At 39.9% G+C, this 25,128-nt stretch overlaps 1 protein-coding gene across 6 annotated transcripts in view; it reads left to right on the top strand.

The window, feature by feature from the left end:
* Nucleotides 1-25,029, top strand: part of CRYZL1 (crystallin zeta like 1) — a 41,110-nt gene extending 16,081 nt beyond the window's left edge. For 2 of the 6 annotated variants that reach the window (XM_032354211.1, XM_032354187.1), the window contains 9 exons: nt 927-971; nt 2,589-2,657; nt 13,247-13,380; nt 14,785-14,896; nt 18,780-18,878; nt 20,234-20,355; nt 21,147-21,252; nt 23,593-23,638; nt 24,551-25,029. In XM_032354211.1, coding sequence (XP_032210102.1) covers nt 927-971; nt 2,589-2,657; nt 13,247-13,380; nt 14,785-14,896; nt 18,780-18,878; nt 20,234-20,355; nt 21,147-21,252; nt 23,593-23,638; nt 24,551-24,650 — 833 coding nt within the window. In that variant the 3' untranslated portion in view covers nt 24,651-25,029. Of the gene's footprint in view, nt 1-926; nt 972-2,588; nt 2,658-13,246; nt 13,381-14,784; nt 14,897-18,779; nt 18,879-20,233; nt 20,356-21,146; nt 21,253-23,588; nt 23,639-24,550 lie in introns of all 6 variants that reach the window. The other 4 variants (XM_032354204.1, XM_032354219.1, XM_032354196.1 and 1 more) reach the window with 4 other exon arrangements.
* Nucleotides 25,030-25,128: the final 99 nt, after the last annotated feature.

Genomic DNA, 25,128 nt, shown 5'->3' with positions numbered 1-25,128 from the left:
GTGGAAAAGGATCAGAGTGATCCCAGGAAGACCGGAATCAGTAACTGAAGGGAAAGGGAAGAACATAACATATCAGAATCCAAGAATGCCGGGGGATGATGACACAGGAGGATCCAAAGAAAGCAAACCGAAAAGAGGGTTCAAAAGCAGGAATATCAAACTTAGAGTTGCTTGTGGAGTACCAAGAGATGAACTCTGGAACCATCCTGGCCATAGCCAGCCACAGAGGCCACGTCCAGATTCCTGGCTTCCATCTTCCTTCATCCCGTTACCGTAGTTCCATTGTCTGTTAACTAGGAATAATACGACCTACATCGTGGGTTACATGTGATGGAGATCACATGTGCTACTGCAAGTAGGCAGTCAACAATGTTTGGGTTTTTTCTTCCTTCTTGTTCTTATTTGAACAAAAATATTCTAAAGTATTGGCTGTTGGTAGAGGCTCTTTCTCTATGTGTGCAGAGAAAATGTAACCAAGAAATTGCTTGACACCAGTCTGAATATATTTCTGTAATCCCCCAATCAGAGTAATTCAGTGCATGACTCTTATCAGAAACTGCCATTGTATGTCTAAGGTTCTGTACCTAAAATAATGATTGGGCTCGCCACGGGAGGGGTGGAAAGTGGTATAATCATCATAAGAGCTGCGGAGTGGATTCTTTTCCTTTATTCCTTCATCCTTAGCTAAACGGACATCCTTCTCTGTGGTGTCAGCAGCCTCATGGCCCAGATTTTGTGGAGCATTGTGTGCAGAATCCAGATTTGAGGTGCCTTTACTATTGACCCTCAGAATGTTCTAGAAGTTCTTGGCCTTTTCTCTGAGTTAGTGAATTTTTTATAAACCCATGGATTTGTTTTAATCGTTTAGGAAGGGTGGTATTTAATGACCTCACAATACAAATTGTTAATTTTCTCCCCTCTTTAAGTTGGAAGCAAGGTGTCATTCTTTCAACCAGATGATGAAGTCGTTGGTGAGTTACGATTTATAATCCTGTTGCAAGTCCTCTGTTTTACTGTCCTCTCTTCTTTTTCTAAGACAGCTATTCATGTTTATTGTGTTGTGTGCTTTGTGTAGAAGGATACACGTATCCTGATGTTTTAATTTGTTCACAAATACCCACTGATGAAGAAAATTGGGAGTTTAATCTCAATAGCAGAATATTTAAGACTTTATAATATCTGACTATTGAACAATACTATAGATAGAAAAATGACCGTAGGTGTTACCATGGTTGGTGCAGCCCTTTCCTGACAGGACCCCAGTCTCTGACTAGACCACAGATTCTGGAAAACACAGTGGCAGGTCACCTGCTTGAAGACCACTGACTGACTCGGCTGTGTGGCAGTTTCACTCTCCATATGAAGCTTGTGTATCCCAGAGCTGCTCCCTCGCTACTCTCATAAAACCAAAAGTTCAGGGGCGTCTGGGTGGCTCAGTGGGTTAAAGCCTCTGCCTTTGGCTCAGGTCATGATCTCAGGGTCCTGGGATCGAACCCCACATCGGGCTCTCTGCTCAGCGGGGAGCCTGCTTCCCCCCCACCCCCCGCCTGCTTCTCTGCCTCCTTGTGATCTCTGTCTGTCAAATAAATAAAATCTTTAAAAAAAAAAAAAGTTCACTGGAAACCCTTAGTATTGGTTGTTTTAAAAATCCACCGTGAATACTATTCTGCAAATACATGTATTTATATGATTACATCCTAAACAGTCACACAAACATAAAATATGACCTTAGCTGTTGTCTTGAAAATTACCATTTCTATATGGAAAATATTCATAGAAAGATACTCAGACTTAAAAAATATTTAACTTGATGGTATGCTTGAAGTTGTTAAGAACAGATTTATGGTAGGTTTTCACTAGCTTTTTGTAGTATTGCCTTTGACTCATGTATTTTTTTTTGAGAGTTTATTATTTCTGTCTTTTTTAAATTTTTTTATTCATCCAAGAAGTCAGTGACACTGTGTTACTCAAGACCAAAAATAAAATCAGACTGGCATAGAGGAAAATGGGATTTTATGGGAAGCATCTTATGGAACCATACTGTGGGAGGTAGCTGTGCATCAGAGACACTTTTATTTTATTTTATTTTTAAGATTTTTATTTATCAAAGAGAGAGCACAAGCAGGGGGGGCAGCAGGCAGAGGGAGAAGCAGGCTCCCCGCTGAACAGGGAGCCCCATGTGGGACTTGATCCCAAGACCCTGGAATCATGGCTTGAGCTGAAGGCAGATGCTTAACCGACTGAGCCACCCAAGCGTCCCACATCAGGGACAATTTTAACAAGGAATCCAGGTGCCCCAAAGACTCTGACTTGGCTCTATACATCAGACGCCATGTTAACCAGCACTCAAGAGGTGACAGAAGAGGGAGAAAAAGAAAGATAGTATAGGCGATACAGCGTTCATGACATAATGAACAGTCCACTTCCCTTTCATACTTCTGAAGGCTCTCCCTTCCCCACACTAGTTATTACTAGAATCTTCCTAAAACCTCCAATGAACAAAATGTAGACTAATACTTAGTAGCATCTCATTAGGAATGAATTCATTATGGGATTGTTTCCCTTACGTTTCTCCTGTTAATTTCCAGGAATTCTGCCCCTGGATTCTGAAGACCCTGGACTTTGTGAAGTTGTTAGAGTGCACGAGCATTACTTGGGTACGTGCCAGTCTTTGCAGCTCATGTAAGTCTTGCATCAGTGATGTATGTGGTGTTTAGTAACGTTGCAATGTTTTTGTATCTTCCCTGGTAATAAATAACTTGGCTGGTCATGTGACTACGGCTAGCTTATATTTAGTATCCATAAAATTCATATTCAGAGCAAATAGCGCATAGACCTTTAAGTTTCACTTACACTGCAGTGGTAAGAGGTTTGAAAAGTGGTTTCTTCCTTGGCTGTGAAATCATATCCCTGATCAGAATTTTTTTTTTCATTGAAGGATGGTTGGCATACAATGATACATTCATTTTAGGTGGAGAATTTTTTTTCTTCTTTTTTTTTACTCTTTATTCTTGGTTATCAGTTGAAACTAAAAATATATAAAATCTACATAGTATTTGTAGAGTCTGAGACAGGAAAGAATCAAGAACTCTTGTCTTTGGTTTCTTTTTTTTTTTTTTCCCCTAAGATTATTGTCTTTGGTTTCTATTGCTAATATCTTTTGACCAGTTGTTTAGTTTAACTGAAATAGTAATTTTTCCTATAGTAATTTTCTTCTTGAATATTTAAAATAAATATAAACACACACTCTTGAGGAAACCATAGGGAAAAGTTGCTGCATCTCCTTCGTAATCAGGGAAAGGCAAATTAAAACCACTTCAGGATACTGGTAAGCATCCACATGATTAACAAATTTTATAAAGTCTAACCATCCGAATGTTGGCAAGGATGTGAAAAGCAATGGGACGTTTATGCACCAGGAGTGTAAACTGATACAAATACTTTAGAAAAGGGGCGCCTGGTTGGCTCAGTCAGTACAGCATCTGACTCTTGATCTCAGGGTTGTAAGTTCGAGCCCCACTTTGGGTGTAGAGATTACTTAAAAATAAGTAAATTTTAGGGACGCCTGGGTGGCTCAGTCGGTTAAGCCACTGCCTTCGGCTCAGGTCATGATCCCAGGGTCCTGGGATTGAGTCCCAAATCCGGCTCCTTGCTCAGAAAGGAGCCTGCTTCTCTCTCTGCCTCTGCCTGCTTGTGCGTGCGCTCTCTCTCCCTGACAGATAAATAAATAAATAAAATCTTTAAAAAAAAAAAAAAAGTAAAATTTAAAAACTCTTAACAACAACAGAAAGAAGATAATTTAGCATTATCTAAATAAAGGTAATGGTGTATGTACCCTAGACCTAATAATTCTACTAGTAGTTTCGTATCTCCCAGAAACTCAATGTGGACCAGTAGATAAGCCCAAGAGTTCCTAATACCAAGGTTTAGAACAGTGGAATAAAAATGGAAACAGCCTGAATAGGTGTTCTTCACCAGGAAAATGAACAACTAAAGATATTCCTAGATTGTAATTCAACTTGGCAGTGAAAATCAATAAACAACAGGCAGACATACGAAGATGGATGAATCTCATAAACTGTTGAGTAAAGAGAGCAAGTTGCAGAATACAGTACGATACCGCATATTTCTGTAAAGTTCAAGAACATAGAAAATTAAGCATGTCTTATTTAGGAAATAAACAGGGATGAAAAGTCAGGTGTAGCCTTACCTATGTGGGCAGAAGAAGAGGATATGATCAGAGTGGATCCCTGGGACTGTGGTGGTGCTTCTAATAAGCTGTTTCTTATGCTGGGATTTACATTATTCATTTCTTTCTTCCCTTTTTTTTTTTTTGTTCTTCATTTTCTATCAATAGGTCAGCATGTACTCTTTTGTATTCTTGAACTATTTCATTACTATTTTCCCTGAGTTATTTGTTAAGTAGTATAATCCCTAATCAGACCTTGTGGTGACAGAAATCCAAATTGGATTCTAGATTATTAAAAATAGTTAATTTATACATTTGTGTCCATACAGTAATTTGAACTAGACTAACAAATATGTGGCATTTTATTTCTAAAATTGCAGACTATAAATAGTCTATATTTAACTTAATGACTGTCTAATATTCCCAAATCAATACTATATTATTTTATTAAAATTTAATTTCAGGGGCATCTAGCTGGCTCACTCGGTAGAGCATACAACTCTTGATCTTGGGGTAATGAGTTCAAGCCCCCTACTGGGGATACAGTTTACTTAAAGTTAATTGCAGAAGGCATTTTTCTGGAAATCTGAGGCCCGTTATAGTAAACCTAGAAATGGAGCCAAGTATGTGTCTTCCTTTGAATAATAAACCTCACTTTCAAATACGGTGCTGTCAAAGTCTCTGATCCATAGCTGTTTTGATATTATACAATTTGAAAATTGAGGGCCACGGCTGGCTTTTTTTATAGGTAACTATACTAATTTTGACCCAGAATTTCCCTGAGCCTTATTTCACTGATTCTTTTGAGAACCTGGTAACTATGGAATCAAATGAAACCTCTCGTTTGGATTCCCAGGTGTGAGTTTTGACCAATTCCCCTAAACTAAATTGTTACAGAAAGTTAACTTTTGAAAAGACAAACCAAAAAAGGCCCACTCTTTTTTTTTTTTTTTTTTCAAGATTTGGCATGATTTATACACATTTTCATCATGTCTTTACCAGTTGTTTTTTTTGTTTTTTTTTTAAAGATTTTATTTATTTATTTGACAGAGAGAGATCACAAGTAGGCAGAGAGGCAGGCAGAGAGAGAGGAGGAAGCAGGCTCCCCGCTGAGCAGAGAGCCCGATGCGGGACTCGATCCCAGGACCCTGAGATCATGACCCGAGCCAAAGGCAGCGGCTTAACCCACTGAGCCACCCAGGCGCCCCTTTACCAGTTGTTTTTTAATAATAGCTTCATTGAGATGTAATTTACATACCACAAAATTCATCTTTGTAAACCATACAATTCCGTCATTTTTAGTATATTCACAAAGTTGATCAACCCTTATCACTAATTTTAGAGCATTTCATCACTCCAAGAGGGACCTCCATTCCCACCGGCAGTTATTCTCCATTTTCCCTCCGTAGCTCCTCAAAACCGTGAATATACTTTCTCTTTCTATTGATTTGCTCATTCTGGACATTTCATATACATTAATCTTGCAATATGTGGTCTTTTGTAATTGTCTTAATTCACGTAGGTCAAGTTAATGCATTGTGTAACATCTATCTGTATTTCATTCCTTTCAGTGGTTGAGTAATACTCTATGGTATGAGCATACACATTTTGTTTATCCGTTCATCTATGATTAGATATCAAGGTTGTTTCCACTTTTTTTGGCCATTATGAATAATGCTGATCTGAACATTTGTGTACAAATTTTTGTGTGGATATATATTTTTATTTCTCTTGGGTATAAACCTAGGAATAGAATTATTAAGTCATGGAATAACTCTACATTTAACATTTTAAGAAACCAACAAACTGTTTACAAAATGGCTCCAACATTTTACAGTTCAGCTAACAATGAATGAGGGTCCCAGTTGCTCCTCATCCTCACTACCACTTGTTATTTTCTGCCTTTTTAATTTTAAGCATCCTAGAAGTGATAACCTTTTGTGGTTTGTTTGTTTTTTTTTTTTTTTTAAAGATTTTATTTATTTATTTGACAGAGAGAGAGATCACAAGCAGACGGGGAGGGGGCAGGCTCCCTACTAAGCAGAGAGCCCGATGTGGGGCTCCATCCCAGGACCCCGAGATCATGACCTGAGCCGAAGGCAGAGAGCCTTAACCCACTGAGCTACCCAGGCGCCCCTTATGGTGTCCTTTAAAGCACAGTCTTTAAAATATTGGTGGACTCCAGGTTATTCATATTTTCTTTTGCCTGTTGTGCTTTAGTATTTCTAAGAATCCATTGCCTAAGCTTAGTTTACAAATATTTACACCTATGATTTCTTCTAAGAATTTTATAGATTTAACTGTTATATTTGCTTCTGTGATCTATTTTGAGTTGATTTTTACATATGGTATGAAATAAAGGCCCAACTTTGTTCTTTTTTTGCATGTAAATATCTAGTGTCCCAGAACCATTTGTTGAAAAGACTTTTGCTAAAAAAAAAAAAAAGAAAAGAAAAGAAAAGACTCTTGCTACATCCACTGAATTGTCTTGACACTCTTGTTCAAAATCAATTGACCATAGATACATAGATTTATTTCTGGACTCATCCTATTCAGCTGATCTATGCATCTGTTCTTATGCCAGTCAAAATTGCCTTGATTACAGTAGCTCTGGAATAAGTTTTATTTTGGTCTTTTTAAAAATTTTAAATTCAATTATTAATATATGATCCATTATTAGATTCAGAGTAAGAGTTCAGTGATTCATCTGTCATTTTTTTTTTTTTTTTTAGATTTTATTTATTTATTTGACAGACAGATCATGAGTAGGCAGAGAGGCAGGCAGAGAGGAAGATGGGGAAGCAGGCTCCCTGTTGAACAGAGAGATCGATGCGGGGCTTGATCCTAGGACCCTGAGATCCTGATCTGAGCTGAAGACAAAGGCCTTAACCCACTGAGCCACCCAGGTGCCCCTCATCAGTCTTTAAAAATACCCAGTTCCCATTACATTACATGCCCTCCTTAGTGTCTATCACTAAGTTACCCTGGGCCCCTTCCCCTCCCTCTGAGCGACCCTCAATTTGTTTCCTGTGATTAAGAGTCTCTTATGGTTTGTCTCCCTCTCTGATTTCGTCTTGTTTTATTTTTCCCTCCCTTCTCGCATGATCCTATTTTGTTTCTTAAGTTCCACATATGAGTGAAATCACATGATAATGGTCTTTCTCTGACTGACTTATTCGCTCAGCATAATATCCTCTAGTTCTATCCACGTCGTAGTAAATGACAAGATTTCACTTTTTGATGGCCAAGTAGTATTCTATTTTATATATATAAATAAATTATATATATATATATTTTATATATATCTTCCTTATCCATTCATCTGCCGATGGACTTTTTCCATAGTTTGACTATTGTGGACACTGCCGCTATAAACATTGGGGCGCAGGTTCCCATTTGGATCACTACATTGGTATCTTTGGGGTATATACCTATAAAGAACTTATTAAACTCAACACCCAAAAAAATAGTTCATCGTGAGATAGGCAAAAGACATTTGTCTCCAAAGGAGACATACAAATGGCCAACAGACACATGAAAAAATGTTCAGCATCACTTGGCCTCAGGGAAATACAAATCAAAACCACAATGAGGGGTGCCTGGGTGGCTCAGTGGGTTAAGCCTCTGCCTTCGGCTCAGGTCATAATCCCAGGGTCCTGGGATTGAGCCCCACATTGGGCTCTTTGCTCGGTGGGGAGCCTGCTTCCTCCTCTCTCTCTCTTTGTGCCTCTCTGTGCCTACCTCTCTGTGCCTGCCTCTCTGACTACTTGTGATCTCTGTCTGTCAAATAAATAAATAAAAATCTTTAAAAAAAAAAAAAGCACAATTAGATACCATCTCACACCGGTCAGAATGGCTAAAATTAACAAGTCAGGAAACGAGATGTTGGCGAGAATGTAGAGAAAGGGGAACCCTCTTACACTATTGCTGGGAATGCTAGCTGGTGCAGCCACTCTGGAAAACAATATGGAGGTTCCTCAAAAAGTTGAAAATAGGGGCATCTGGGTGGCTCAGCTGGCTGTGCGTCTGCCTTTAGTTCAGGTCGTGATCTCAGGGTCCTGGGACTGAGCCCTGTACTGAGCTCCCTGCTCAGCACGAAACCTGCTTCTCCCTCTTCCTGTTTCTCTTCCCCCTGCCATTTGTGCTCTCTTTCTCTCTCTCAAATAAATAAAGAAAATCTTAAAAAAAAAAAAAAAAGAATAGAGCTACCCTAAAACCCAGCAAAAAAAGACCCATTCTTTTAGGTGTTGCTGAATACCCGAGATTTATAGATGGGGCTAGAAGGAGAAAAGCAAATCAGAACATCAGTTTCCTAATTATAAAGGTTAAACTAAGTCAAATCACACAAATGATCTTTTATTTTCCTGCAAATCAGGAGGACTGTAGTCCAAAAGTCCATTAACATATGTAAAGAAAATAATTCCAGATAGTCCTTGAGAAAAAAAAAAAAATACAGTACAATGTTTCTTTAAAATTTTTTTTTTTTTTTTTTTTTTTTTTTTTTTTTAAAGATTTCATTTATTTATCAGAGAGAGAGAGAGCGGGAGAGAGCGAGCACAGGCAGACAGAATAGCAGGCAGAGGCAGAGGGAGAAGCAGGCTCCCTGCTGAGCAAGGAGCCCGATGTGGGACTCGATCCCAGGACGCTGGGATCATGACCTGAGCCGAAGGCAGCTGCTTAACCAACTGAGCCACCCAGGCGTCCCCAATGTTTCTTTAAAAGAGGAACATTAAGAATGGCCACTTATTGGGGTGCCACTTATTGGGGTGCCCCGGTAGCTCGGTGGGTTAAGCCTCTGCCTTCAGCTCAGGTCATGATCTCAGGGTCCTGGGATTGGGTTGTCCGCTCAGCAGGGAGCCTGCTTCCCACCCCTTACACCCCCACCCCAGCCTGCCTCTCTGCCTACTTGTATACTTGTGATCTCTGTCAAATAAATAAATAAAATCTTGTTTTAAAAAAAAAAGACTGGGGTGCCTGGGTGGCTCAGTGGGTTAAAGCCTCTGCCTTCGGCTCAGGTCATGATCCCAGGGTCCTGGGATCGAGCCCCCCGTCGGGCTCTCTGCTCCGTGGGAAGCCTGCTTCCTCCCCTCTCTCTCTCTGCCTGCCTCTCTGCCTACTTGTGATTCCTCTCTCTCTGTCAAATAAATAAAATCTTTAAAAAAAAAAAAAAAAAAAGAATGGCCACTTATTGTGACCATTTGCCTATTTGCCTTTGGGCAAGACACTGGGCACAGTCAAACTAGGTAGCCTCTAAGCCCTGTTGCAGCCCCAACATTTCGTAAAAGAGGAAATAATTTTAGTATGTTCCCTGAAGATTTGCAGAAGGAAATACTCAGTTTAGCACAAGTATATTTTAGTTTCTGTTAATTCTTTAGTGATTTTTTTAAATGAAAGTTGGGCACTCAGTCACCTTCAGATAAGTTTGTTCTTTTACCAAACCAAAGAATTAGGCTCCAGACAACTTCCCCAAAAAGGTCTTATTAATCCTGCTACAGTATATTAAAGATAAAGTTAAGAAGTTGAATAAATTATCTAGTTCTTTTGTGCTTTCAGTTCTTAAGCCATTTAGGTCAAACATAAAAGTAACTTTTTTCATTCAAAATTTCATACATTTTCAGCATTATTTTTTTGAACTTAAGGAAGAATGAATTGAAATTATAGTTCTTGGGTTTGATATGCTGTTGTTATGATCCCTGCCTGGCTCTTTTATTTATACTTCTAGTTTTTTACAACGTAATAAACACTTGTGGTCCACCTAACACAAAAGCAGGGATCTCAGCATTAAACCACATTAAACCGGGACGCCTGGGTGGCTCAGTTGCTTAAGCGGCTGCCTTTAGCTCAGATCATGATCCCAGGGTCCTGGGATTGAGTCCCACATCAGGCTCCTTGCTCGGCAGGGAGTCTGCTTCTCCCTCTGCCTCTGCCTGTGCTCACTCATTCTCTCTCTTTCTGTGTCTGACAAATAAATAAATAAAATCTTTAAAAAAAAAAAAACAAAACACATGTTACCATGCAATGTTAGAGGCTTTGCTCTCTGAATGTAGTTTTATGACTGTTACCTTTTTTTAAAGGACTACATGTTCAGTTCTTTGTTTCTGGTTTTTTTTTTTTCCTTTTCTTAAGATTTATTTATTTATTTTGGGGGGTGGGACAGAGGGAAGGAGAAAATCCTGAAGCAGACTATGCTGAGCATGGAGCCTGATGCAAGGCTTGAGGTCAGGACCCCAAAATCACCACGTGGGCCCAAAGCAAGAGCTGACCGCTTCACTGACTGCTGCCCAGGCGCCCGTACACGTTTGATTTCTTAATGAATATATAGGCAGTCTCAGTTCTTAAAATGGAAGATGTTCCCCGCAAACTATAAGTAAACTGTAGGTACCTTGAGTGTGCACGGCTAGAATTGATGTGCTTTCGAGTCAGCATTCACATTTATTGGCTGTGTGACGCCAGACAGATTAATTACCCTGAGCCACATTTTATAATCAAGAAAATTGGGAGTTTAGGTGTCTTAAAGAGTTTGATAAAGAATAAATTACCATGTGTGAGTGGTATCCCCTGGTGCTCTATCTTCATGCCTTGCTTGTGTGAACACTTTCAGCATATACGCGTGGGTGCTCTCTTCCCGCTAGATGGCACTAGTTAGTTGATGTGTGGGGTGCTGATGGTCCTGGGCTGCTGTCTCCGCTTCAGCGGGAAAATACTTGAAAGCTGGCCAGGACTACAAAAGTGTTATAAAGTTGGTTTTAGGTAAAATGAGAAAGGATGGCTTTTACTGTGAAAATAATCACATTGGGTGTACAGAATAAAAACGTAAAAATTAAAGAATTAAATGTATTTAGGAATAGCTTAGGGCGCCTGGGTGGCTCAGTGGGTTAAAGCCTCTGCCTTCGGCTCAGGTCAGGATCCCAGGGTCTTGGGATCGAGCCCCGTATTGGGCTCTCTGCTCAGAGGGGAGCCTGCTTCCCCTCCTCTCTCTCTCTCTCTGCCCGCCTCTCTGCCTACTTGTGATCTCTGTCTATCATAAATAAATAAAATCTTAAAAAAAAAAAAGGAATAGCTTAATGGTCAGATCATATAGAGAGCTCTTAAGTTATATTAGGAGTTTACATTTTGTTTCAAGTGCAGTGGAAAGCCATGGACGAGCCAACATCAAGGGTCAGACAATCCACTGAGACACCAGGCGCCCCGCCACTGAACTTTAAACAGAGAAGGGTTAGCATGTTGTGTATGTTGTTAAAGATAATTATGGGGGCACCTGGGTGACTCAGTTGATTAAGCATGCAACTCTTTTTTTTTTTTTTTTTAAGATTTTATTTATTTGACAGTGAGAGACAGAGAGGGAACATAAGCAGGGGGAGAGGGAGAAGCAGGCCACCCAGGCACCCCACGCGTGTGACTCAATCTCAACTCAGGTCTTCATGTCAGGGTGTTAAGTTCAAGCCCTTCATTGGGCTCCATACTGACCATGGCGCCTACTCAAAAAAAAAAAAAAAAAAAAAGGTCATTCTGACTCTTCTGTTTTACAAAAAACACCATTAGGGAGATTGAAAAGAGAAGACATAAAGTTGAAAATAATATTTATAACACATAAACAAGTAGTTCATCTAGAATATATTTTTAAATTCCTATAACTCAATCAGAAAAAGACAACATAACAGAAAAATTGATAAAACAGTTGGTCATTTCACAAAAGGAATTCCAGGTGGCCAGCAAACACAGAAAGGTGCCCAGTGTTAGCTGTCGTGAGGGAAAAGCAAGTTAAAATCACAATAAGAAACCATTACACACCCAAATGATTGGTAAGAATGTGTAATCATGCCAAGGGTTGACAAGGATGTTCAGAGTAACGGGAGCGCTGTTACACAGCTATGGGAGAATGAATTCAGACCGCCACTTCCAGAGGATGTGATCAAGTCGAAGGTTGTATATATGCGACCTGGGATTTCCATTCACTTGTACTATCCTAGAGAAAACCCATGTGACAGCATAACATCATCGTTTATAGGAGAGCATTCTTAGCAGCACTGTTTATAGCTGACACAAACTGAAAACACACATCCTCCTTGAACGGGGGGCACGCATCACCAAATGAAAGTGTTCTCACATCGTGGAATGCCACAAAACACCAGAAAAGGGGGTGCCTGGGTGGCTCAGTTGGTTAAGCGACTGCCTTTGGCTCAGGTCATGATCCTGGAGTCTGGTTCTTCCTTTGACCCTCCCCCTTCTCATGCTCTCTCTCTCAAATAAATAAATAAAATCTTAAATAAAACACACACACACACACACACACACACACACCAGAAAAAGGAAAGCACTATAGACACATTTACAAAAGTGGGTGTGTCTTCAGTGTTGAGGCAAAAAAGCACGATAGGAAAGAGTGCCTGTGCTATGATTCCATTTAGTTAAAGTTCCAAAACAGGTCAAACTCCGTTACTTTTTTTTTTTTTAAGATTTTATTTATGTACTTGAGGGAGAAAAAGAGATCACAAGTAGGCAGACAGGCAGATGGAACAGGGGTGGGGGACCAGTGGGGAGCCCAGTGCAGGGCTCGATCCCAGGACCCTGAGATCACGACCTGAGCTGAAGACAGAGGCTTAGCCCACCAAGCCATCCAGGCACCCACCCATGCGTTGGTTAGGAAGGCATCCATGGGTCCTAAAGGATGGTGGTGAACAAGAACTGAAGTCAGCATGTTGGCGACCTCTGGTGGCAGAGATGGGGCTGTGCGCCCTCTTGACCGGGATTGGGATTACTTGTATATTTGCTTTGTGTGTATCCACCCATCTGTACTGATGTTCCCTGTACTTTTCCGCGTGTGTTTCATTTCACAGTATATTGTTTAAAAATACACACACACCGGCTCCTATGCTGAGGATGCCTTATGTGTAGGTGAGAATGGAACTAGGGAAACCAAAATGTAGGCAAAAGGTAGCAGGTGTAGTAGCTTGGACCAGGGCCACCGAGGGAGGGGAGATGGCCAGAGAGACAGATCCAGGAGGCAGGACTAAGAGCACATGCTAATGGGGCGCTTCCTCTCGTTCTTTGCGACAGTTCACAAACCAGAAAAAGTTACATGGACAGAAGCCGCTGGAACCATTCGGGATGGAGTACGAGCCTATACAGCTCTGCATTATCTGTCTCATCTCTCTCCTGGAAAATCAGTCCTGATCATGGATGGAGCAAGTGTAGGTGCTAATAGTTCTGCTAAGAAACAGATCAGAATCCACTAAACTTAGGAAATAGGCCACCCATTTGCTAATGTAATTCTTTACCGATAGCTTGTGCACTGCCCATTTTGTTAAAACAGGCAGCCTTTATTAATGGCAGATAAAAGACTTCACTGTGTTCCGTTTCTTACTACTTTGAATCTACTAGTACACTAAAGAAGCAAACAAACCATGTTTTTATGCCTGTTCCATGAAGCCTGAAGTAGCTCATGAAACCTTTGAAGTCATACCCCAAAACTCCCAACCAGTTTTGTGTTTCCCTCACACCGACACTTAACGTTGGTTAGATGTTGCATTTATAGACAAGTCACGTAGGATAAAAAAAATGTGCTACTGTCAACACATTACACGTATCAGCAAAAAAAATTATTCAAGACCCTAGAAATAGGGTACCTGGGTGGCTCAGTGGGTTAAGCCGCTGCCTTCGGCTCAGGTCATGATCTCAGGGTTCTGGGATCAAGGCCCGCATCGGGCTCTCTGCTCAGCGGGGAGCCTGCTTCCTCCTCTCTCTCTGCCTGCCTCTCTGCCTGCTTGTGATCTCTCTCTGTCAAATAAATAAATAAAATCTTTAAAAAAAAAAAAAAAGACCCTAGAAATAACATAAAAATAGATGACAGTCTAAAAATGTTAGAAAACTTGCGGTCCGTTTTTATAGTTTCATTATCTGTCTGGCTGATGATGAAAATGCTTTTACCCCCTGCTTTTCTGTGCAAAAAAGGCAGAAGCGTCTTTGGCATTGGCTCCAGCCTGATGTCCAGCATCAGGATAGTAGTGTTTTCCTGAACTTACCATCAGGTCAGCAAAAGGATGGAGCTATTGAGAGTGCTTTGGCCTTTTTTTTTTTTTTTTTTTCTTAATATTTTTATTTTTTATTTTTAGAGATTTTATTTATTTATTTATTTGACAGACAGAGATCACAAGTAGGCAGAGAGGCAGGCGGGGCACGGGGTCGGGTGGGGGGAGCAGGCTCCCCGCTGAGCAGAGAGCCCGATGCAGGGCTCAATCCCAGGACCCTAGGATCATGACCTGAGCTGAAGGCAGAGGCTTTAACCCATTGAGCCACCCGGGCACCCCAAGTGCTTTGACCTTTAAAGAGAGAGAGCTGAGGCCAAGTTTCTGGGCACAGCCTTTACCTCGAAACTCTGTGCAGCAGTGGGACCGAGTGAGAGCATGTGGCACACACACCTTTTCTGCCATCCTCCTGAAGAAGAAAGTCAGATGTCCAACCTTGTCCATATTTTTTTTCCTCTTCTATCTGATAATATTGTAACTATTACACTTTATTAAATAGCTTCTAAAGCAAGTTAGATACAGCCTCTGCCTTAACATCTATAAACCCATTGGGTATTTTTGTCTCCACAGGCCCTTGGTATGATAGCTATTCAGTTAGCGCACCACAGAGGAGCCAAAGTGATTTCAACAGCAGGTAGCCTCGAAGACAAGCAGTGCCTCGAAAGACTTAGGCCTTCTCTAGGTGGGTAATCCTACTCAACACAGACTTGACAAGAGAAAATTTTTAAGAGGTATCACTGTAAAGACTGTCCTCGTAAAACAAAGTACTCCCAAATGAAAGTCACTGTTAAAATGCACTTAGTCTCCATGCTAAGTCCAGGTTTACCTGAGTGATAGTTTTAATTTTCATTCTTTTTAAACCTACATCTCTCAATGTTTTTTTTCTTTTTTGCCCTATTGTTACCAACTTACCCAAGTCTGAATTAGCTGAACTTGGACACAGTTTAGCAACACCTGATGCCTCTTTGGTTTTATTCATAAATCAAGATATGTTTCCATCACTCTGTAGGTTTCTCACCCTCTTTTACTAAAAGTTATCTGTTTTCTAAAGTTATCTGTTTTCTGTGATATGCTGGGAAGGAAGATGATCTACTTAAACAGAAGACACGGGTCAGGTATAGTTTATGGTGAGGAGGATATGGTGGAGACTAGGGAGCTCTTGAAGAGATTGAAACTAAGGACTGAAATGTGAGACCTGGAACTATAAAAATCCTAGAAAAGAGGACAGGCAGTAATTTCCCCAACATTGGACATAGCAACTTTTTTCCTAACTGTGTCTCCTGAGGCAAGGGAAATAAAAGCAAAAATAAGGGACGCCTGGGTGGCTCAGTCGGTTAAGCTGCTGCCTTCGGCTCAGGTCATGATCCCAGGGTCCTGGGATTGAATCCTGCATCAGGCTTCTTGCTTGGCAGGGAGCCTGCTTCTCTCTCCGCCTCTGTCTGCCACTCTGCCTGCTGTGCGCTCTCTCTGTCTCTTCTGACAAATAAATAAATTAACAAAATCTTTAAAAAAAAAAAAAAGGGCAAAAATAAACTATTGGGATTACATCAAAAAGTCTGCAAAGTGAAGGAAACAATCCACAAAACTAAAGACAACCTACCGAATGAGAGAAGGTATTTGCAAATGACATCTTTGATAAAGGGTTAGTATCCAAAATAAAGAACTTACCCAACTCAACACTCGGAAAAAATAATCCTATTAAAAATGGGCAGAAGGGACGCCTGGGTGGCTCAGTTGGTTAAGCAGCTGCCTTCGGCTCAGGTCATGATCCCGGCGTCCCGGGATCGAGTCCCACATCGGGCTCCTTGCTCCGCAGGGAGCCTGCTTCTCCCTCTGACTCTGCCTTCCACTCTGTCTGCCTGTGCTCGCTCTCGCTCGCTCTCTCTCTGACAAATAAATAAATAAAACCTTAAAAAAAAAAAAAAAGGTTTTAAAAAAAAAATTGGCAGAAGACACGAGCAGAATTTCTCTAAAGAAGAAATATAGATGGGGGCCCCTGGTGGCTCAGTCGTTAAGCATCTGCCTTCGGCTCAGATCATGATCCCAGGGTTTTGGTATCGAGCCCCACATCAGGCTCCCTGCTTGGCAGGAAGCCTGCTTTTCCCTCTCCCACTCCCCCTGCTCTTTCTGTCTCTCTCTCTCTGTCAAATAAATAAATAAAATAAAACCTTAAAAAAAAAAGAAGATACACAGCTAACCCATGAAAAGATGCTCGACATCACTCATCATCAGGGAGATGCAAATCAAAACTACAATGAGATATCCTCTCACACCTGTCATATGGCTACAATCAAAAACACAAGAAACAAAAAGTGTTGGAGGGAACTTGGAGAAACAGGAACCCTCGTGCACTATTGGTAGGAGTGCAAACTGGTGCAGCCACTGTGGAAAACAATACGGAGGTTCTTCAAAAAGTTAAAAATGGAACTATCCTGTGAGTAATCATACTACTAGGTATTTACCCCCAAAATATAAAACAGTAATTCAAAGGGGTACATGCACCCCTTTTTAAATTGTAGCATTAATATTTACAATAACCAAGTGACAGAAGGAGCCCAAATGTTCATTGACTGATGAATGGATAAAGAAGATGTGGTATATACATATACAGTGGAATATTATTCAACCATAAAAAAGAATGAAATCTTGGCCATTTGCAACAACATGAATGGAGCTAGACAGTATAAGGCTAAGCAAAATGAGCTAATCAGGGAAAGAAATACATGATTTCACTCATGTCGAATTTAAGAAACAAAACAAACGCACAAAGAAAAAAAAAGACAAACCAAGAAACAGACTCTTAACTGTAGAGAACAAACTGATGGTCACCAGGGGGGAGGTGGGTAGGGAGATGGGGAAACAGGTGGTGGGGGTTGAGAAGACACTTACCTTGATGAGCCCTGAGTGAGGTATGGAACCGCTGAGTCACTGTATCACACACCTGAAACTAACAGAACGGTATGTTCACTATACTGGAATTTTTTTTTTTTAATAAAAAAACGGCTCAACAAAAAATAAATAGATTGTGGGAAGCCTGGGTGGCTCAGTTGGTTAAGCAGCTGCCTTCGGCTCAGGTCATGATCCCAGCGTCCTGGGATCGAGTCCCACATTGGGCTCCTTGCTCAGCGGGGAGCCTGCTTCTCCCTCTGCCTCTGCCTGCCATTCTGTCTGCCTGTACTCGCTCGCTCTCCCTCTCTCTCTCTGACAAATAAATAAAATTAAAAAAAATAAAAAATAAATAGATTGAACCTGTTCAAACAACAACGCAAATGGAAAGAAAAAATATATATATATTGAAAGAAATGACCAAGAAGGGGAGAAAGTGGAATGGAGAAACTAACAGATGAGGAGAGGAGGCCCAGCCAGATTTGGGGGGGCAGGCGGGGGTGGGGGGCAGGAAGGAGCATCAGGTTCATTGAGTGTCAGCGGGAATGATCTCCCCCGAAGTCCTTGGCAACCCTGTGTCAGCGAACCAGGGAGCAGCATCTAGAGGGTTTAACCAGCTTGTCCAAGGAGCCACGACGCGACTGGAGTGGGATTTGAACCCAGGCCTGTCCAACATTAAAGCCCGTGTTACTTCCATTGTTACCTTATGCTTCTGGCAGAGATAACCAAGACTTGGAAGAAAGGTTAAGGCAGGGACTGGAGAAAGAAGGAAAAAAGGAAGAGACTGGAGATGGAATGAAGTGGTGGAAGAAAGCACTGAGCAGTGTTTTTGAAGGGAGAGGTTTCTTACTGGTTAACCCTGTCCTCCCCAGGCGCTTCAGTCCCTTTTCCCTGGCGGCCTCCTCACTCCCGCCCTGCCCCCCACATCTTAGATCCCTCTTGGGGGCGCCAGTCGGAACCCCGCTGAGAGGATTTCTTTTACCTGAAGGTGCTAAAAACTCCGGAAATAAATTATAAACATGTGTCTTCATTTGCCAGTTCAAATGCTAAAATTTTCATTTTATTTTTTCATTGCATTGGCTTGTTCTATTGAGATAATACTCTTAAAAATAGTTTGGTTTTCACTAACTGCTCAAAATAATCATGTTTTTTTTTTCCTTAACCTTCAAGGTTTTTCTTCATTTTGGGGGAGCAAGTGGGAAAGGGAGCAGGGGAATTTCTATGACTGAAAAAGGTTAAAACAGCCTCTAATAGAGAGGTACCATATCATACCAATACATTTTTTACATTTTTGCTTTAAACTCTCTTAACTCTAAACATACTTGAGAAATTGCTTAATCTCTTAGTTTATGCCTTAATATGTATGTATCTCTGTGGTTTATAGATTCCCTGTTCTGACTATATATCTTTTAGTGATAGGGAACAGTGCTCTTTTTTTCAGTAGGCCAGCCTTGGAACGCCACATCCACAAAATGTTTAGTATTTTTATCTGATTGAATATACCAGTCCCTGCCTTTAAATTGATCCTTACCACTATTGGGTAAGAAGAGAAAAAGTAAAATTTGGATCCAGTAACTGAACCACTCCATACAGATATTTATTTGCTTTTCTTTTTCTCGGATGATTGGTGTTGGTCACATAGAGAACAGTACAATTGCCTGACTTCCTGTCCTTTACAGCCCGAGTCATCGATGTATCTAATGGAAAAGCCCACGTTGCTGAAAGCTGTTTAGAAGAAACAGGTGGCCTGGGAGTTGATATTGTCCTAGATGCTGGAGGTAGGTACGTTACTAGATCAGTAGTCTGTGTCATTTTTGTCGTGTGATGGGTGCATTTCACAAATCAAATAAAATATATATAAATAAAACCAGATAAGGATTATTAACATATTTTGTTAAATTGATGTCATGTTTTGTTTTTAACTTTTCAAGTTAAACTAGAGCTTCTTGAATCCTCCTGTAAACACGCTCTAGAAGAGAGAGTATGCTTACTTTAAAATACAGGCACTGGAGTTTATAAGAGTTTTGACAAATATGAACAAACATCTTCTCATTGGTTGCCAGACGATACATATTACTGTAGCTCTCGGCCAGACGCGGAGTTCTGCTGTGTCTGGCTGCCCTCTGTTGGGTGGCTGACTTCTGCAATCTCTATTTGGAAAAAGCACAGAATTTTGTTCCATTTTTACCTCCCTGAACCTTTTGTTATTTAAGCAGTATGTATTTAACACCTAATCTGTACACACCTAGGTAGTGCCATTGCGTGGAAAGCTTGCAAAGAGATTCTCTTCATGCTTTGTTAAGATTTATGTTCTGTGATGGGAGTCAGAAATGCAGCTATGACCATCTTAATGTTTTTCTTTTTAACCAGTATTTTCAGGACTTGAAATTAACTCAGAAAAGCACTTCTCGGCCTTTTGGCTAAGATCAGCTGTGAATATTAACACAGAAAACTCTTTCAGTGGAAGTGAACGTGTACTTTCATTTTTCAATTTTTGCCAGATTACTTTTCAAATATACATTTCTTTCTTTTCTTTTCTTTTCTTTTTTTAAGATTTTTACTTATTTAATTGACAGAGATCACAAGTAGGCAGAGAGGCAGAGGCAGGCTCCCCACTGAGCAGAGAATCCGATGCAGGGCTCCATCCAGGACCCTGGGATCATAACCTAAGCCAAAGGCAGAGGCTTTAGCCCACTGAGCCACCCAGGCGCCCCTCAGATATACATTTCAATAATTATGTCAGTGTATGACTTTCTTAAATCTATGAGTTCCTTAAGCAGAAGTCAGATTTTCCCAAAGAATTAAGCTATCAATGTTAAGATTAAAGCTACCAGTCTTAGTTGTGTGTTGTATTACCTTGCCTGGTTTTCAAATGAAAATCAACTTTTTGTCATTTATTATTTCACTTATAATTGATTCTAGAGTAAATTTTATGACCAGTTTTAAAGCAAAAAGTATGTTTTAAGGTATCTGAATACATTGTGTGTTATTTTTTTCTAAGAAAAATTCTTCCTTGTTCCTACATTAAAAAGTAAAGAGGACTAGTTTGAAGAATTAATTTTTGCCAGATTACTATAAAATATATTTCTTGTCTCTCTCTCTCTCTCTCTTTTTAAAACTATTCCCTTGTAAGTGAGATTATATAGTAAAGATGATGAACCAGCTGTAAAATTACAACTACTACCACATAAACATGACATCATCACACTTCTTGGTGTTGGAGGCCATTGGGTAACAACAGAAGAAAACCTGCAGGTATTATCAGAAACAATAAAGCATTACTATTACATTGAAAGGTTATAATTAACAAAGAATAATGCCTAAGTCTCTTGAGGCAAGATGTGAAGAAATTATAAATTCTGAATTATACCTGTTTCTAAAGAAATGTAACTTTCTTTTTTACTTTAGATACATGTTGGCCAAAATATAGAAGTAGTGCCTACTAGAGGAGTTCATTCAGCTTTTATTTAGTGGTTTGGAAGAAGTGACTTCTGAATTTTTTAGTAGTATTTCCGATAAGGTTTATTTTTTTTAGTAACAAACATTGTTGACATATACTTAGCAAAATATTTCTATATAAAATTATGATAATTCCCCATTCACATTGGAATTTACTACAAACGTGTGTATACACATTGTCTCCCGAAGTTACATTTCTCAACAGTATTCAAATTTTATCATGGTTGATATGCCAATACCATAATCCTCGTATATCAACCTTCACTAATTTTCTAACATCCTCATGATGACAAACTGATAAGTAGCAGCCAGCAATCTCATTCTTACACACACACACGCACTCATGCACACACATACACACGCGAGCACACAGCACACACTCCTGCACACACTTACTGTTTCATCATTTTGGACAATGAATTAGAAAAGAAAATGTTACAATTTACATATTGTTATTAAAGTTTATATAGTATTTATTTGTGATTTGGGTATTTAATTTGCATAGAAGTTTTTCTGGCCCAAGATACTTATCTCTGTCTGCTATTAAACTCACAATCGCTGATCAGTCTTTGTGCTTTCTCTCCAAGTTGGATCCTCCGGATAGCCATTGCCTTTTCCTCAAGGGAGCAACGGTGGCTTTCCTTAATGATGAAGTTTGGAATTTGTCAAATGTGCAACAGGGAAAATATCTTTATATCCTTTTTATCTACTGACTTGCATTTCTGGCTTGAAATCTACCATAAACTCTCATTAAGTTCTTCAAAAATGGTAATTGATAGTAATAACAGCTAACTTTCATTGAGTATGCCAAACGGTGTTTCAGGTGCTTTGTAAGTATTAATATATTTAAGCATTAAAAAACAGCCCTGTGAGGTGTCAGTACTATCATTATGCCTGTCTCACAGGTAAAGAAACTGAAGCATAGGAAAGTCACTGCATGTTCCAGGATGCAGCTAAAACGTGATGGGACAGGAATCACCCAGGCAGTCTTGCTGGTTTGTGAATGGTAGATAAACTACAGGATACATGTAAAATTCTGTTTCATTTTCAACTTGGCATTTCGGAAACTACACATCCCCTTGAAAGGCTCTAATCTATGCTCTCATGGTGCTGTTATGTAAGACGTTTCAGAATGCTTATCTGCAGTAAAGAGTTTGTGGGATGTTTTATTTATTTTTTTTTTAAAGATTTTATTTATTTATTTGACAGACAGAGATCACAAGTAGGCAGAGAGGCAGGCAGAGAGAGAGAGAGAGGGAAGCAGTCTCCCTGCGGAGCAGAGAGCCCAATGCGGGGCTTGATCCCAGGACCCTGAGATCATGACCTGAGCCGAAGGCAGCAGCCCAACCCACTGAGCCACCCAGGTGCCCCTGTGGGATGTTTTAAGATGAACAGTGCTGGGAAATCTTCATCAAATGAAGACGGTTTTGATTTTTTTTTTTTTTTAATGGAATTCATTCTGAGAAAAATCTGGCAGATGAAGCCAAACCATTCCAGTTTTGGTGAAAGTAATGAAATCTTGTCTGGAGAATGTAAAAGCATTCCAAAAGAATGGTCCAAACCTCTTTAGAATTTAAGAGAAACTCTGGGTCAAACTTATGAAGACTTTTTTTTCTAAGATAACTGTTTTAAAGGCATTTGCACCTGCTAAAAATTGTAATACATTGGATAAAACATAAATTCTTATTATTTAATAGAGTATATCTGTATGAAGAAAGAAACTTGTAAGTCTTAAGTTTGTCTCCACTGAATATCATACTTTGCTTTCGTTAAATGTATGTAGTTTATATACACGTGATACTTATTAAGGCCCACCTTCTCTAAGAGCAGTGATGGAATTAATTCAGAGCTTTCAAATAGGAGTATTTCAGCACTATCCTGCATACATTGAGTTGTAAAAAATACATTTCAGAGCCAGAACATCCCCTTAATGTACTGAATCTGTGATTTGAAAGTATTTCTGAATAAATATTTTTCTTTAAATTTGGAAAATAGACTTAATTTTTAACTTCCTAGAAGAATTCATTAGATTTCAATTCTAAGCAACTTAATTGTCCACTAACGTAATTATCAAGAATCTCATAGGATAACAGCATGAGTTAAGAGTACCACTAGATACAGTGCGTTTTGGATCTTACATGTCAGGAGCCAGGCTAGCTCCTTTGCCTGCATTATTTAATTCCCTCCGTACAAACACACTCTTAGAGTTTCTGCTGCATTTTCACTTAACAAGAGTAGAAAGAGAATTTGCAATACGGGGAGAATTCTTTAGGTCCTCTTTAAGAAAATCTTTAAAATGGCTGATGTTCAGACTTTCTAATTATATTTTCTAAAGACTTGAATTCTCAAGTCCCAAATCAGACTCTAGTCCTCACTGGTGCTAAACCCCCTGATCAGTTCCCGTGTGAGCCAGTTGCTTCTTGTGATTTCACAGCCTTCCTTCCGACGGTGTGATAGATGCCATATGTCATTCTCTACTACCAGCAATTTCACACTCAATCCTAAAACTGTCATCGCAATTAAACAACTCAATTTTTTTTTCTTAATTTTACACTTACTTTTTGAGTCTTGTAGTGACAAACTACAGTTTGTTAACTTTTCTGCACACAAATTTTGAGCCACTGAGCAGCCTGTTTAGTAAGTAAACGTGCATCTAAGAGATATGAGTGCTAACATTGTTTCTAACTAGAAGCACCATACATAGTGCTAAAAGGAAAACCTGACAGCACTGCACTCCTACCCGTCTGGGTTAACACTAGTGGTTACCTAGTACAAGGCATGAGGCTCGCTGCTTCTGCCACTTGTCCTAACTTAGAACTGTAGGCTCTATTTAATGTTTCCACTTCTCTCACATCAGTTCCCCATTTCCCTGTTTTCAAGGTAAACTTCGCAGCTTACAGAATTTCTGCAAATTAAATTCTCCGTTTCTGAGAGCGCTGAACTTAAAATAGGTGACCTGCGTAACATCTTATTGACTGGGTTTGTTCAATCCTCTCTCTGTTACATTGCCACCTTAACAATCTTTCCAGCTACGTATCTTAAAAGATGTGATGGAGAAGTTATCAAGCGGAGTTTTTAGGTACGCATAGTAGCCAAATCATTGTTTGTTTTTTCTATGCTCCAGGTAAGGCAAGCGTTTCCACTTGTTTCAGTTTCCACAGCATACCTCTTGCCTCCATATTTTATTTTGTTTGGATAAGTAGCTGCTCTTTAATTATTTCTCAGAGTGTTCCTGGGATACATCAGTAAGCATTCGCGAAGATAGAAGTGGCTCATTGGTTCTCCTTATGCTTTCCGTACCACACCACACAACCTTTGCTTTTCTCATCACCGTTACCGGAGTAATGTGAAATGACCCATAGCTTGAGAAGAGGGAAAATAGAGTTTTGTTTTTTTTTTATTTGGATCTGGGAGTAGATAAAGGAGGCATTTTTCTTTTTTTTTTTTTTAATTTTATTTATTTATTTGACAGACAGAGATTACAAGTAGGCAGAGAGGCAGTCAGAGAGAGGAGGAAGCAGGCTCCCTGCTGAGCAGAGAGCCCGATGCGGGGCTCCATCCCAGGACCTTGGGATCATGACCTGAGCCGAAGGCAGAGGCTTTAACCCACTGAGCCACCCAGGCGCCCCAAGGAGGCATTTTTCCACATCAGAACTTACCCAGTTTTAACAGTGGAAATACTAACAGACAAGTTTACTTAAATGGACAAGATTATTTAAAATAATAGAATTGGGGCGCTCAGGTGGCTCTGTCGGTCGGGCATCTGACTTCAGCTCAGGTCATGATCTCCAGGTCCTGGGATAGAACCCCAGGCTCTGTCTCACTCCCTTTGCCCTTCCCACTGCTCCTGCACTCTCTCTCTCACATAAATTTTTTTAAAATCTTAAAAAAATAATAATAGAATTGAACTACAGCAAGTGTCAACTCTCATCCTGTTGTTTTACTCATCTTTCCCTTGACCTAACTGTATAATAATTTCATTCTTTCTCAGGCCTCAGTTGGATGAACCCATTCCACTGTATGAGGCGAAAGTTACCATGGAAGTTGTTCAGAAAAATCAAGCAAGAAAAAAGCAAGTTGTTCAATTTTAATTTTGTTCTTTCTCAGACCTCAGTTGGATAAACTCCCTCCAGTACTTGAAGCCAGAGTTTCCTTGGGAATTGCTCAGAAAAGTCAAGGAAGATAAAATCAGATTGTTCAGTTTTCCTTCTGTGAGTCAAGACGCTCAAAGTTATTTAAGGTTTTTGAGAAGTGTTTGGAAAAATTATTGTACGAATGGTCAAGACAGTTCCGTTAATTAATGTCTAAAGGGAATATGCTGAAATTCTTTTGTGCTTGTTTTGATACATTTTCCTCTGTTATAAAATTCTTTCCATGAAGAAAATTGCTTTCAGGAAAAGCTATGCTACTCTATTGATAAAGTTGTTAGTCTTCTGGTATGTCAAAATAACGTTATTACTTTTGTACCAACTCCGTTCTCAATACCTTCCTTCCTTAACGAGCCTTTGCTGTCGTAATTCAATCATTTGAGTTTATTTTCAAGTCTCAAAGGATCTAGTCCATAGACAC

This window comes from Mustela erminea, chromosome 1, assembly GCF_009829155.1.
Source record: "Mustela erminea isolate mMusErm1 chromosome 1, mMusErm1.Pri, whole genome shotgun sequence".
NCBI lineage: Eukaryota > Metazoa > Chordata > Mammalia > Carnivora > Mustelidae > Mustela > Mustela erminea.
The sequence above is the reverse complement of the archived record's forward strand: the minus strand, read 5'-3'. Positions and strand labels throughout refer to the sequence as shown.